Source organism: Mya arenaria, chromosome 12, assembly GCF_026914265.1.
Source record: "Mya arenaria isolate MELC-2E11 chromosome 12, ASM2691426v1".
NCBI classification, from domain to species: domain Eukaryota; kingdom Metazoa; phylum Mollusca; class Bivalvia; order Myida; family Myidae; genus Mya; species Mya arenaria.
Genome location: NC_069133.1, coordinates 19745883 through 19760930, shown reverse-complemented (window position 1 = coordinate 19760930; position 15048 = coordinate 19745883). Strand labels below are relative to the sequence as shown.

The window sequence follows — 15048 nt, the reverse complement described above, 5'->3', positions numbered from 1 at the left end:
TACAATGGTACTCAAACATCCAACTTATAAAATTAAACAAGTTAGATAACTCTAGTTTGCATTTAATGCAAATAATATAATATATATATAATGCAAATATATAATTTTCGCCCCTTTATTATGCGACTTAGAAATTCTGGTTACAGTCTTGCATGTTAGAACACATAGGATAATATCTCAACAACTATTTGATGTATTGCATTGAGACTTTATACAATGTTATTCAACCACCCAACTTAATTGAATTATCAAGTTAGATAACTTTATTTTGCAAATAATGACCCTTTATTATTAGACTTAGAAATTCTCGTTAAAATTTTGCACGTAACCACATTTATGTTAATATCTCGGCACACCATGTATTGCATTGAAATCTAATCTAACAGTGATCCATGCATGTTTCGCCAAAACATTTTAATCCTTACATTGAAAAGCGGCGGAATAGTCGAGCGCGCTGTCTCTGTGTCAGCTCTTGTTACTTTTAAACTCACCTTAGCACAAAGTGCTCAATGTAAGCTATTTTGATCGGTCTATGTCCGGCTTCTGTCGTCCGGCGTGCGGCGTCAACAATTGGTTATAATCATCATCTCCTAAACCCCTTTGACAATTTTAATGAAACTTCATAGGAATGATCCTTGGTTGGTCCTTTTTCAACATTGTTCAAAGAAATGAATTCCATGCAAAACTCTGGTTGCCATGGCAACCTAATGGAAAAGTGTCAACATTTGGTTATACTCATCATCTTCTTCTAAACCCCTTGGATAATTTTAATGGAACTTCATAGGAATGATATTTGGTTGGTGCTTTTTCAAAATTGTTTAAAGAAAAGAATTCCATGCAATACTCTGGTTGCCATGGCAACCGAATGGAGAAGTTTCAACAATTGGTTATAATCATCATTTTTTCCTACACCGCTTGGACAGTTTTGATGAAACTAAATAGGAGTGATCCTTTTGGTTCTTTTTCAAAATTGTTCAAAGAAATAAATTCCATGCAGAACTCTTATTGCCATAGCAATCTAAAGGAAAAATTACTAAACTGTTTTTATCCCCCGCCTTGAAAAGGCGAGGGAATATAATAATGGTAGGTGCGATTCCGTGTGTGTGTGTGTGCTTCTGTCCGGCCCACATTCATTTCTTTGCATCTCCTCTTACATTTCTCATGCGATTTCTACCAAACTTTCACAGATTGATGATCATGAAGTGAAGCAGCGCATATTGTCGGGCTTTCCCGATTCGACCATTTTTGAAAGAGTTATTGCCCTTTGCTTATTTTACATTTAAAATTGGTTTCTTCGCAACTCCTCTTACGTTTTCCATGCGATTTCTACCAAACTTTCACAGATTGATTATCATGAAGTGAAGCAGCGCATATTTTCGGGCTTTCCCGATTCGACTATTTTTGAAAGAGTTATTGCCCTTTTCTTATTTTACATTTGAAATTGGTTTCTTCACAACACCTCTTACGTTTTTCATGCGATTTCTACCAAACTTTCACAGATTGATGATCATAAAGTGAAGCAGCGCATTTTGTCGGGCTTTCCTGATTTGACCATTTTTGAAAGAGTAATTGCCCTTTGCTTATTTTACATATAAAATTGGTTTCTTCGCAACTGCTCTTACGTTTTTCATGCGATTTCTACCAAACTTTCACAGATTGGTTATCATAAAGTGAAGCAGCGCATTTTGTCTGGCTTTCCCGATTCGACTATTTTGAAAGAGTTATTGCCCTTTGCTTATTTTACATTTAAAATTAGTTTCTTCGCAACTGCTCATACGTTGTTCATGCGATTTCTACCAAACTTTCACTGATTGATGATCATAAAGTGAAGCAGCGCATATTGTCGGGCTTAATTCCTGATTTGACCATTTTTGAAAGAGTTATTGCCCTTTGCTTATTTTACATTAAAAATTGGTTTCTTCGCAACTCCACTTACGTTTATGACTATAAAGTGATGCAGCGCATATTGTCAGGCTTTTGCAATTTGACCTTATTTGAAAGAGTTATTGCCCTTTCTTAATTTTACGCATTTCTTATGTTCCTGAGAAACTACCCTTACCATTGATTGGCTTTCGTTACAAAAAATGCCCCATGAGGCGGGGGATATAGCTGTCTGTGACCGCTCTTGTTGGCAAATACTATTAGGCCTAGTGCTTAAATCATTGGTGTGTAACATTGTCTATTGGTTATCTACCATGTTTATTCAAATTATGCCCCTGGAGAAAAATTGGCCTCACCGAGTGGGTTACAAGTTCATTATAAATACATTTTGTTAAAATTTGATAGTTATGTACAGTTTAGTCTTAAAACAAGGGCAGCAAGTCTTGCTTTATAGTCTCCCTTTTTGTAGGAGATTCCACTACTTTCTAATTTTTGTAACAAGGGAATAGATTTTCAATTTTATTAAGTCTTCAACATAGTCACTTCTAAGGTAATTATTGTTCTTTTTTCAGGTTCATATTTTAAAATAATTATAATACACTTTATGCTTTAGAAGATATTTCGTTTTTATTTAATGATAAATTTATTAACCAGACATTTCAATTGAACTTTATGTATATTATTGTTAACTTAATGTATATTATTCTAAGCTACAACCTTACCTTCTGTGTGGATATTGAATAAGCCTTATATAGAAATTTTTGATTACATGTATTAATATTTGAAGGATGGTGATGTTGTCCTTGATGTAAGAAGCAAGAATATAATTTCAATGTGATCTGCTTTTTGGTTTTTATAGGTTAAGGCAGTTAATTGATTTTATTGGATGGTGCACTGTTTGTTGTTTGTGTATCTATACTAAAAGTTTTTTCAGTGTGCAAGCAATTAAACATAGTTTTGTCAGTGTGCAGGCAATTGAATTAAGTTCTGTCAGTTGTTTGTGTATCTATACTAAAAGTTCTTTCAGTGTGCAAGCAATTTAACATAGTTTTGTCAGTGTGCAGGCATTTGAACAAAGTCCTGTCGTCAGTGTGCAGGCAACTAAAAAAAGTCCTGTCAGTGTGCAGGTATCTGTACCAAGTGCTGTCAGTGTGCAGTCAATTATCAAGTCCTGTCAGTGTTCAGGCAACTGAACAAAGTCCTGTCAGTGTGCAGGTATGAGAATCAAAATCTGTCAGTGTGCAGTCAATCATCAAGTCCTGTCAGTGTACAGGCAACTGAACAAAAATCTGTCAGTGTGCAGTCAATCAACAAGTCCTGTCAGTGTGCAGGAAACTATGACAAGTCCTGTCAGTGTGCAGGCAACTGTGACAAGTCCTGTCAGTGATTATCCAGGCAACATGTTTGACCAGTATGTTTTTCAATATTCTTTGAGAACAAATAATAAGCTATATTGATAACAAAGGTTAAACTCTTTTATTCAGGTGAGTGATTTAGGGCCATCATGGCCCTCTCTTTATATTGCTTGTGACAGGCATATGTTTATATTTTAAACCAAAGTGAAACCTGGTTATTAGAAAGGTGTTGTTGGGGTGGGATAGCATGAGGGCGATGTAAACTCAGTTATGGATTATTTAATTTTTATGCCCCCAAAGGTGGGCATATTAAAATCGCACCGTCCGTCCGTCCTTCTGTCCGTCTGTGTGTCCGATAACTCGTGTCCAGGCTGTAACTTTCCCTTGTATGGACAGATTTTAAAATAACTTGCCACATGTGTTCCACATACCAAGACGACGTGTTGTGTGCAAGACCCGTGTCCCTACCTCTATAAGGTCAAGGGCACACTTAGTGTTTATTCACAATGGAATGCTGCATATAAGGACATAGAGTATAGGTTGTCGTGTCCGGGCGGTAACTTCCCCTTGTATGGACAGATTTTAAAATAACTTGCCACATGTGTTCCACATACCAAGACAATGTGTCGCGTGCAAGACACTTGTCCGTACCTCTATGGTTAAGGTCACACTTAGGTGTCTATTCACAATGGAGTGCTGCATATAAGGACATAGAGTATAGGTTGTCGTGTCCGGGCTGTAACTTTCCCTTGTATGGACAGATTTTAAAATAACTTGCCTCATGTGTTCCACATACCAAGACGATGTGTCGCGTGCAATACCTGTGTCCCTACCTCTAAGGTCAAGGTCACAATTAGTGTTTATTCACAATGGAGTGCTGCATATAAAGACATAGAGTACAGGTTGTCGTTTCCGGGCTGTAACTTTCCCTTGTTTGGACAGATTTTAAAATAACTTGCCACATGTGTTCCACATACCAAGACGAAGTGTTGTGTGCAAGACCCGTGTCCCTACCTCTATAAGGTCAAGGGCACACTTAGTGTTTATTCACAATGGAGTGCTGCATATAAGGACATAGAGTATAGGATGTCGTGTCCGGGCTGTAACTTTCCCTTGTATGGACAGATTTTAAAATAACTTGCCACATGTGTTCCACATACCAAGACGACATGTCGCGGGCAAGACCCGTGCCCCTACCTCTAAGGTCAAGGTCACAATTAGGTGTTTATTCACAATTTAGTGCTGCATATAAGGACATAGAGTATAGGTTGTCGTGTCCGGGCTGTAACTTTCCCTTGTATGGACAGATTTTAAAATAACTTGCCTCATGTATTCCACATACCAAGACGACGTGTCGCGTGCAAGACCCGTGTCCCTACCTCTAAGGTGAAGGTCACACTTAGTGTTTATTCACAATGAAGTGCTGCATATAAAGACATAGAGTACAGGTTGTCGTTTCCGGGCTGTAACTTTCCCTTGTTTGGACAGATTTTAAAATAACTTGACACATGTGTTCCACATACCAAGACGAAGTGTCGTGTGCAAGACCCGTGTCCCTACCTCTAAGGTCAAGGTCACACTTAGGTGTTTATTCACAATTTAGTGCTGCATATAAGGACATAGAGTATAGGTTGTCGTGTCCGGGCTGTAAGGCCCATGTCCTTACCTCTAAAATGAAAGATACTCTTAGTGTTTATTCACAATGGAATGCTGAATATAAGGACATAACAGTGTAGGTTGTCCAACATCCTAATGAATTATGTGATGTAAAGTTTTTTTGATAATTGAAATCAGAAATCATTGATTTGCATCACATTCAGAGATCAGTATGAAATATTATCTGTCATGATTTATTGTAATAGATATTAACACCCAAGGATTGATATTTCTGCCATTTGGGTCTTTTAAAGGGAAGTAAACTAATATTAAATCATTTCCTAATTCGTAGGAGACTAGACAACTTTTTCTTTTAACTGTAAAATTTCCCAATTTCGGCATTTTCACTAAACAAAATTTCCCAAAATGTCTAGGGTCTTTTTCCCCAAATGGGCAGAAAAAACCCTGGACATAGGTCAATGTCACATTTCGGGGGCATTCGTCACATACTGTGACAGCTCTTGTTCTACTTAGAATTTACGTTAAAGTTTGCATACCATCTCAAATATTTTCTAAGTCTATTGACATATGGCTTTGAAACTTGGCACGCTTGTTCACCATCATGCCCCCAACCTGTACACAGGAGGAGGTAACTCTATCAAGCATTTTGACAGATTTATTCCCCTTTTTCGACTTAGAATTTACGTTAAAGTTTGTGTACCACCTCAAATATTTTCAAAGTCCATTGACATCTGGCTTTGAAACTTTGCACGCTTGTTCACCATCATTCCCCCCAGCCTGTACACAGGAGGAGGTAACTCTATCAAGCATTTTGCAAAATTATGCCCCTTTTTCGACTTAGAATTTACGTTAAAGTTTGCGTACCACCTCAAATATTTTCCATTCAATTTATATAAATATCTCAGCACATTATGTATTGCATTTAAATATAATCTAACAGTGATCCATGCATGTTTCGCCAAAACTTTTCAATCCATACACCGAAAAGCGGTGGAATAGTCGAGCGCGCTGTCTCTGTGTCAGCTCTTGTTCATATACTACATAGCGGACAACATACAGCATGCTCTCATATGAATAGTTCAGACAGCATTGGTATTCATAGCATTTCTTTTAATATGACATTTAAGATAATATATAGAATTTTTCATATGATGGTATTTCAAGCTTATTCAAATAATCTGTCAGTGGGCCATGTAACATTCATGCTCTCATCTAACGTAACACTGGGGTGGGGGGGGGGGGGTGAGGGTTGCAAATGCCCAATAAGGGAACGTGTACAGTTGCTGTGTTGTCCGTCCGTCCATCACAACCATGTTTGGAAAATAACTTTAAAATACTGATGGGATTGAAATAAAACTGTCATATACAGATAGATGGCACTGAGAAGAAGTGCAGTGCACAAGAAGCCATAACATGAATGGTAATTGCCCCAGCCATATCTTGGAATATACTTAAGGGATTGAAATAAAACTTGAAATATAGATACATGGCCATAAGAGAAATTGCCGTACGCAAGAACAATAATCATGCCCTGCGTGTTTTATTACCCCCTTACACCTCTCTTATCTGATAGTTTTTGAAAACAGGAGTTTGTCTGGAAAATAACTTGGAATCTACTGTAGGGATTGAAATAAAACACCAAGTGTAGATAGATGGCAATGAATTGAGGTGAAGTGCAGAACCATAATCCTACCCTGAATATGTTTTTAGTTATCTTACCTTAAATACCTGCCCTTTACCCGATATTTTTTGATAATGAGTGCTTGTCCAAGCCATATCTTGGAATGTGCTTGAGAGATTCAAATGGAACTTGGCATAAAAACAGATGGCAATGATAGGGAAGAATCGAAGAATTTTAACTATACCCTGCAAATTTATTTAGTTATATCCAATAAACATTTTTTTTCCACAACAAGATTTCTTGGAATCTTCTTTAGGAATTCGAAAAACATTGTATACAGATAGATGGCAATGACATTATAAAATGATTTGAGATCCTTATTCAGGCTATCATTCAACATTCTTCTACTACTGATGACGTATCTTTGCATGTTATGAATTTTTTCAACTGTGTATTCTATTGCTACAACCGTTCAGCTTCCTCCAGCTCAATGCATTACAATTTCTGCCTTTTGATAGAATATGGGCGTATGGGAATTGCTTTCAACGATATTCTTGTTGTATGGAGATAATTAGCTAGAAAAACGTAAATTGTCAGCAGAGGTTTTCGAACCTATTGAAGCTGGAAGCATATATGTTGGACTTACGTATTTCTGTATATATTTTTCAAATCAGTCAATTATACATGTACCTTATGTATAAATATAGGCAATCAACCTACCGGTAAAATGATTGTGTCCAAAGAAAGTGGTAATTGCCATGGTTATTGGAATTGTGGAAGCATTTTGATGAGATACGAATTCCCAGATGGGAAACAACAGGTATGTGTCGGTTTGCAGAACGAATATTTATGATAAATAACATAATTTATATTCACTACAAATTGATGTATGCTTAAATGTGATAACAACTGCCATCAATCAATTACCTTCTCTACTTAACAAAATATAATACAGTATCCAATGTGTATTTGTTTGAGATTGACTATGCAGACAGACTTAAACTTATTTAAGCCATTATGAAACCATTTCTATACCATACATTTTGTAAAGCTCATGTTGGGCCTTTTGCATGCCAGGAAGGCGCAACATTATGGCAAAATGACACCCCGTACGCTAAAGCCATGGAGAACAATACATAAGAAACATATTGATCGCATGGATATTTGATATATTTATATGCATTCTATTACAGATAAATAATATTTCCACATATGAAACAAAAGAAACCTACTTTGCTTGTCCCTGTATATTTTATTGTTTTATTAATATTCATCAAGATGTTATTTCTAATTGAATTGATTTGAGATAAACACTAAACAATATAAACTATTCATTGTTTGCACACAAGTTTTCTTTATTATTATTTTGATGCTATTTTGCTTAATAAAATTGTATGGTATTTGATAAAAATCTTCAAAGTATGTTCCCTTAAACTAACTTGATTGTTAACAATTGTTTAGATAATAACTCTGAAGACTTACGTTTGTGCTAATTATCACTCCTGATGCAAAAATATGTATATATTGAAAATATTCAATTGAAATTATTATATTTTTTTTTAATTACATTTTTAATTCTATTTTATTTAATTTATTTTAATTTTGATATAATTTTATTTTTAATTTTAATTCTAATTTCATGTTAATTCAATTTAATTAAATATAATGAAAGTTTTGAAAAGAAGTTATTTTATTTTTAATTTTAATTTTAATTTAATGTTAATTCAATTTAATTAAATATAATGAAAGTTTTGAAAAGTAGTTATATTGTTTTGAAACTTTACTTGGTATTAGTTTGTTAAACCAATCCTGATGGTGATTTCTAGAAATGAAATATTTGACAGAGGATAGTGTCAGATCTTGAGTGTGCCGTTTCTACTCAATATTAATTGTGCTCTAAAAATACATAAATGTCAATTAAGCGCTAGTTTACCATACTTTTTTCATAAACATGAGTTTGTTGAAATAATGCTAAATTCATTATGGCTTAAAATTATGTAGAGTGTATGCGTTAAGAAAGCCTTGCTCCGTTTACATGCAATTATTATTTAACTGCACAATCATACAACTATGAACATGATATGCATTACTTAGGGTATCGTTAATTTATGCTGCGCATAACAAACTCGTTACAGGAAGGTCACCCAAATCCTGGAAGCTCTTATAGGGGGATAAGGCGAACTGGGTATTTGCCTGACAATGCTGCCGGGAAGACCATATGTCGAATGATGAAAGTTGCTTTTAAAAGAAAGCTGGTCTTCACCATTGGGAATTCCCGGACCACGGGTCGAGATGGAGTGATAACTTGGAATGATATACATCACAAGACAGACCCGAAGCCTTATACACAGTAAAACTATAATGCTTTAATGTTATAGGCAATTTCATTGTCTACTCCCACAGTCAGTTTGGACCCATTGAAAACCCTTTGGTTCCTGTACATGTCCATATGAATGTTATATACTATTGTTGATTGAAAATAGAAGTAATGTAATGAATGCAATCGATATTCGATAATTTAAAACATGCAATGCGGTCTTGTAGCATTTTGACTAAATTGTAATTTATATATGGTGAGCCATGTTGTCTTTAGAACTGTATTAAATGGTAAAACACAAAAACTTATGTATTTTGCAGATTTGGCTATCCTGATGACACGTATCTGGACCGGGTAAAAGAAGAATTGGAAATAAAGGGCGTTACTGAAAAGGACATTGATTCTGTATCAAGACTTGAAGGAGTAGTGTATACCAACTGAGACGATTGACTACATAAGACTGTCCAAACATAATATCTATTTACTATTTTAATACAATAGTATTTTAAAGGGATAAATATAGAAAGAAATCACTGAAAAGCTGTCAATTCTCTCGAAAATGAAAATCACATATTTCGACAACATTTTGTTTTACTATTTTGGCAAAATAAATTCAACCTGCACAAGCCTTAAAACCTTAAATTTAAAAATCCTGATCAAGGCCAAACGAACATTGTTAGTAAAGAAAGTTGATAGCTTTCATACTTCATTGTGCCGTATTGCAACATATATCTGAACACACAATAAATGTTTTAAAGAGTAATTGAACTACGTTTTTGCAAGTATATATGCCAGTTTTTGATAGGCGGCCATTAAAATTCAAGCACATATATAAAACGTAGTTATGTAATTTAATGGCAAAGCTTATGGACATGCAGTCAATCTAAAATGCACTTAGAACAATGTTTAAATGGAACAACAACAGTACCACACGTGGGTTTTGGCGCTTACCAGATTTTCTCCGGTGATCAAGAAGCATAACTGAACACTATTTTAAGCCATAGTAATGAGGATTGCTCCTAATAGATTCAACGATAGCTATTGACAGATTTCGAATTATTCCAGCAACGTTTTTTTTGTGTTGAATGTGCCTTGTGTGTTATTTTGAGAATATGGTTTAATGAAGACTCATATGAGTTGATATCTTTTCTGTGTTTTTTTCTGCTTTTTGATCAATTGTATACTTTTAAGAAAAAAGGCATAATATAATCAAATATTTGAAGGTGTAGTTCGAAAATTCGTCAAGTGTATCGAGGGCTGATCGCGAAACTGTTCTATTTGACATATTTTCAGAAAACCACTTTTTGGCAAAAATATATATATAATACTGTGATACATATTCTACAAAAATATTAAGTTCATATCTCTACAAATATTTATTTTATTCAACATTAGTCCTTTAGTTCCATCTGGCAAAGCAATTTTATTTTCCCGCGAAACTGTTCCATGTGAATATGCAAGCAAATAGGACAGTTTCGAAGTCAATTTGAAATTATTTTTTCAAATGGAAATTGTTCTATTTGAATAAAAGTGTTTTTTGTCATTCATTTCTTAGATTTATATGAATAAAAAGTGTGGATCTAAACTTATATGGCTAAGATATATCATTTTTATCAAAATACTTCTTCTGTGTTTCAAATGGTACAGTTTCGCAGTATTTTTATCTTTAATAAGAATTAACTTTTACTGCGAAACTATACTAAGTGCAGCACATTTCTCAATATTTGGCACATTTTTTATCAATAATGATATTTATATCATTAGAGTATAAATATATAGTTACTATATGATCATTAAATCAATTGAAATTAGAAAATATTCAAAAAATAAAAAGATGAAATGTCATTATGATCATATCTGCATGATGTGATGTAAATTGATATGTTTATGTTAATAAAAGTTTGGATATTATATAGTTTGAAAAAACAATAAAAAAATATTCTTATTATTACTATTTTGATAAACCTTTATTTATCTAATATCATTTAAAGTGACACTCATATTCAAAATTCAATTAATAAGACATACACAAAAAAGTCATGTATAACAAACATAAATTTTGAGTGATAAACCTTTAACTACTTACTAAATAATGCATATATGAAAACTATTAAAAACTGATAACAAGATTGTAACTGTGTATTTAATAGCTGAAAAATATTAAATGATTGGTGAGTGCAAAAAGATTTACTGTGATCTTCTCATTAGGTAGAAATACCGTGTTTTCTGCACCTTTCTTTTAAATTCAACCCAGCATCCTTCATAAGAAACATTGTTTTAGACATTTATTCATCCTTTTTAGTATATTATAACAATTGTATTAATTATGGTTAATCTTATTTGGGAGTAAGAGTGTATCTTTAAGTATAATGGATGACTTATTATTTTACCTATGTTAACTCCCACATTAAAAATGTTCTACAGACCACACATTTTAAATCATTCAACAGAAATTTAATTCATTCTAGATATTAACTATCAACTTTGTGACAACCAATTTTAAGTTTTATCTTTTCACTTGATTTTACTTCTGTTTTTACCTCAAGTTACCAGAAAAAAATTCATACAATTTCAAAGGGACTTAAATGGCGACAAAAGTATTCATGAATATGTTTGAAGATTTAAACTTAATATTTTCAAATAAGGCAACAAAAATGCCCAGTTTTGTAACACCGCAACTGCAATTCTATAGTTGTGGCCTAATGTGCAAACTATTACCAGCAACATTCTTATTCTTATTCAGAGTGAATTCTTTTTTTGCCACATATGAAAGGCGTTTCTTTGTTTTTGTCTAATCAATAATCAGAACAGTTTCCAGTAGGCAAGGCTTTTACCGTGCAATAAGTTGCATGCAGATAAATAACAACAATGTTTATGAGTAGGATATGAAGGATTTGGCTATATTTTCAACTATTTTATGTGTGAACTAGTACATTTTGCTGCAATATTGACATTAAAAGTTAACTCAGACAATTAATTAAAAACGGCTTTGGGGTGCCGACCGGAATCGCCCCCTCCATCATCCCCCCTACAATACAACACACACACTACTTACCTGTCAAACCACTAATTCTAGTTGTTTATTAAACTGACTATTTGTTATTGTTTATAAGGTTAAATTGATTCCCAAAAAGTGTGGTGAAGTGTATTATTGTATAAATCATTAAGATTCATATCAAGGGTAAATAAAAATGACTAAGCAATCTTCAAGCATAAGTTAAATTTCAAAATGCTGTTCTGATTGACTATTTAGAGAGTGCGAAAATTGACAATATGTTACTAAACAGTTACAGCACCCATTACCCTTGTAATTATAATACATTATAAGAAATAAAATGAATTAGTTGTTTAATTTCAACAATTGAAGTATAAAATCAGCTAATATCAGAAACAGACTGTTCACTATCAAATACTTCGTCAATAGACATTCAGGATGATGCACGTAAAACTGGATGAGCCTCAGTTTAATAATTAATATAGAAATGCCATATTTGCATTTAAAATAACTAATAACAAACCAAATTGATAACTCTAATCTTTAATCAGACTTTAGCCTAGCTCTCTGAGTCACAACCATTAAGATCCCATATTTCATAATAAATTATAAAAATGATAAAATATGTTGAATTGGGAGGTAAAGGTCCTGATTCTGCCAGGCAGATTCATTTCAAATGCACAAAGATATGTGACCACAATCATGCTTGGTATGCCTTAGTGTTAACGCTCATGTCTCCATTAAATGGATTGACAGACTGATCTGACGAAAATAAACGCCAGATTTTAATTACCGTAGTTCATTTATTCGTCATATATATACAGTTTTTTTAATATCTAGATGTTTTGCATTCACGCTTGCTAGTAAAGAGATATCCTTGTCAAACACTAATAAATAAGTGTTTTTAACTTCATTAACTATTATTAAAATTGTTTAGTAGAGATATTTTACTGTAGTATTTGAATGATACACAGGGTAGTTATTACTGGCCACCAAAAACAATATGATTGTTCATGATCCGCTGAAGACTATGTGAATAAATATTAATTGAGTCCATGATATCCATACAAAATTTCACACGATTCACTAGACTCTGACTGATGTTACATTGCAGTGATTTGGTCATTATTGCAGATATAACGAGTACACAAATATTTGTAGTCTTTTTAACTGATGTTGTCACACTTTTTTAACTGATTGTTGTCACACTTTTGGTTTGTTCTGTTTTGTACAACTGTACAGATGTTTAGCTCAATCGTAAAAAATACCCATAAAGAGGCTTTTTTCACAATAAAAAGGTTTATAGTTCAGAGTTTCCTTTAAAAACTTACATCATAGATATTGATATCATGCAACCATTTTTTCATGATCAAACATGTTTCTTGCTTGGGAACATTTCAATAATATTATATTATTTGTTCAGTCAACTGAGGGACAATGTTTCTTGAAAGGCATATTTTTTCCCTGCAAATCATGCTTAATTAATATTATTGATCTTATGTTTCAACTTTTACCTTCAGTTTTCAATTTAAAAAAAGGTTTCAGTTCATAGTTGTTAAATTTTAGTCATTTAATCTGGTAAAAACATTCGGTAACTGATATATGAAGCGCAATTCGAAAATGGCAAATAGGACAGTTTCGCAGTAATTTTAATTTCAAAAAGTATTTATTTGCTGCTTTTTTCCTAAAAGTGACGTATTTTCACAACTATTTTGTGTATAAAGTTATGAACCATCATTTAAATAGTAAAATTGCAATATAAACCATACTTTTAAAAATATAATGTCATATAGAATGGTTTCGCAGTGAAACAAGAGTTTAGTTTTTAGGCAACTTTGACCGCGAAACTGTTCTAAATAACATATTGTAATAAATACATATTTTAAAAAGGCATTGGTTAAAGTCTGAGTCATACCTATATTTCTGACATCATTTTGAACTAAGTTTCTGAATATAGTAACAAGAGCCTTTATAAGAAAAATAAACAGTTTTTAGCTTCTCCTGAACAATTTACAAAAATGCAGATGGAACAGTTTCGCGCTCAGCCCTCGGTATATAGTATAATTGTAATACATGTAGTTTATGCAGAATTATAACTAACACCTCTTGTACAGACAAATTGTTTTAAAGTCAGATTATCACATAATCATTATGTTATCCGCTTTCTATGCTTATTATTCTAATTAATTGTAATTTGAAAAGTTTTTTTTTCAAACTTAGTTAAGCTTTAGCTTTGGACTGTGCTCTGTGTCAATTGTCTCATGCAATTCATTATTACATTTAACATCACCTAAACCAGGTGTATAATCATTTTTTAGCTCGTCTGATTTTGGGGAAAAAATGAGGAGCTATTGTTGTCACTTGATTGTCGGCGTCGGCGTTGGTTTTGCGTTTAGGTCACTACATGGAAACTATCAAATTTTGAAACTTGGGATTTTTTTCATCTAATAACTTTCTTCCCATGGTAACCTATAGATACTGATTTCACCTGGGGTTTTTTTGTGTTAAAAACCTGCATTTTGATAGATTTTGGTTGATTTTGAGAATAAGACATATCTTCTTCATTTTTGTTGGATCAGTTTTGTGGGTTTTTTCACACACAATAAATGGCCAATGCACTTCAATATTTCAAATGGGTTTTTGAGTCACACAGTTGGAAGGGTAGGGGGAGGTGGGGGATAATTTAGTAATTTTGGACTTTGTAATTTTTAGCTAGTCTGATAAATTAAGTTTTGTGTGTGGGTCACTTACATTCAAACTAATCAAAGCTATTACATTAAAACTTTGAAAAATCTGGTCACTATCAAATGTATGTAAAAGGATAAAATCAGACGAGCGTTCACCACCTGCAGGCGGTGTTCTTGTATGTATTTTACCTTCATGCTTTCCGATAGTCAAATAGTTTGTAAATAATTGGGATAATGAAATTCACAATAATCTGTTCATTCTATAAATAATTGTGTTGACACACAACTTCTGTATTTAATGTTTGCTATTTTATTTAGGATGGATTTTTATTTATCTTACACTTTAAATTTATATTGCTATGACTATGTATGTTTGTAAACAGTGTTATTGTGTTGTTGTTTTTTTATCTTCAACCAAAGTGTATGCTATTGAAACATTATTATGTTTAATATTGCTTATGCATGTTCACAGATTTTGGTGAAGGTTATGTGCTTTTCGAAGTGTTTTATGAATCATGTTTGATTTGAACATGAGCATTTCGTTCTTTCAAGGCCATATTATTCCGAATATATTT

General features: G+C 33.1%; 1 protein-coding gene across 1 annotated transcript in view; it reads left to right on the top strand.

The window, feature by feature from the left end:
- Window positions 1-11179, top strand: part of LOC128211427 (uncharacterized) — a 112916-nt gene extending 101737 nt beyond the window's left edge. The window contains exons 38-40 of the mRNA XM_052916206.1: window positions 7182-7294; window positions 8610-8824; window positions 9112-11179. Of these exons, the coding sequence (XP_052772166.1) occupies window positions 7182-7294; window positions 8610-8824; window positions 9112-9232 (449 nt within the window). The 3' untranslated portion in view covers window positions 9233-11179. The remainder of the gene's footprint in view (window positions 1-7181; window positions 7295-8609; window positions 8825-9111) is intronic.
- Window positions 11180-15048: the final 3869 nt, after the last annotated feature.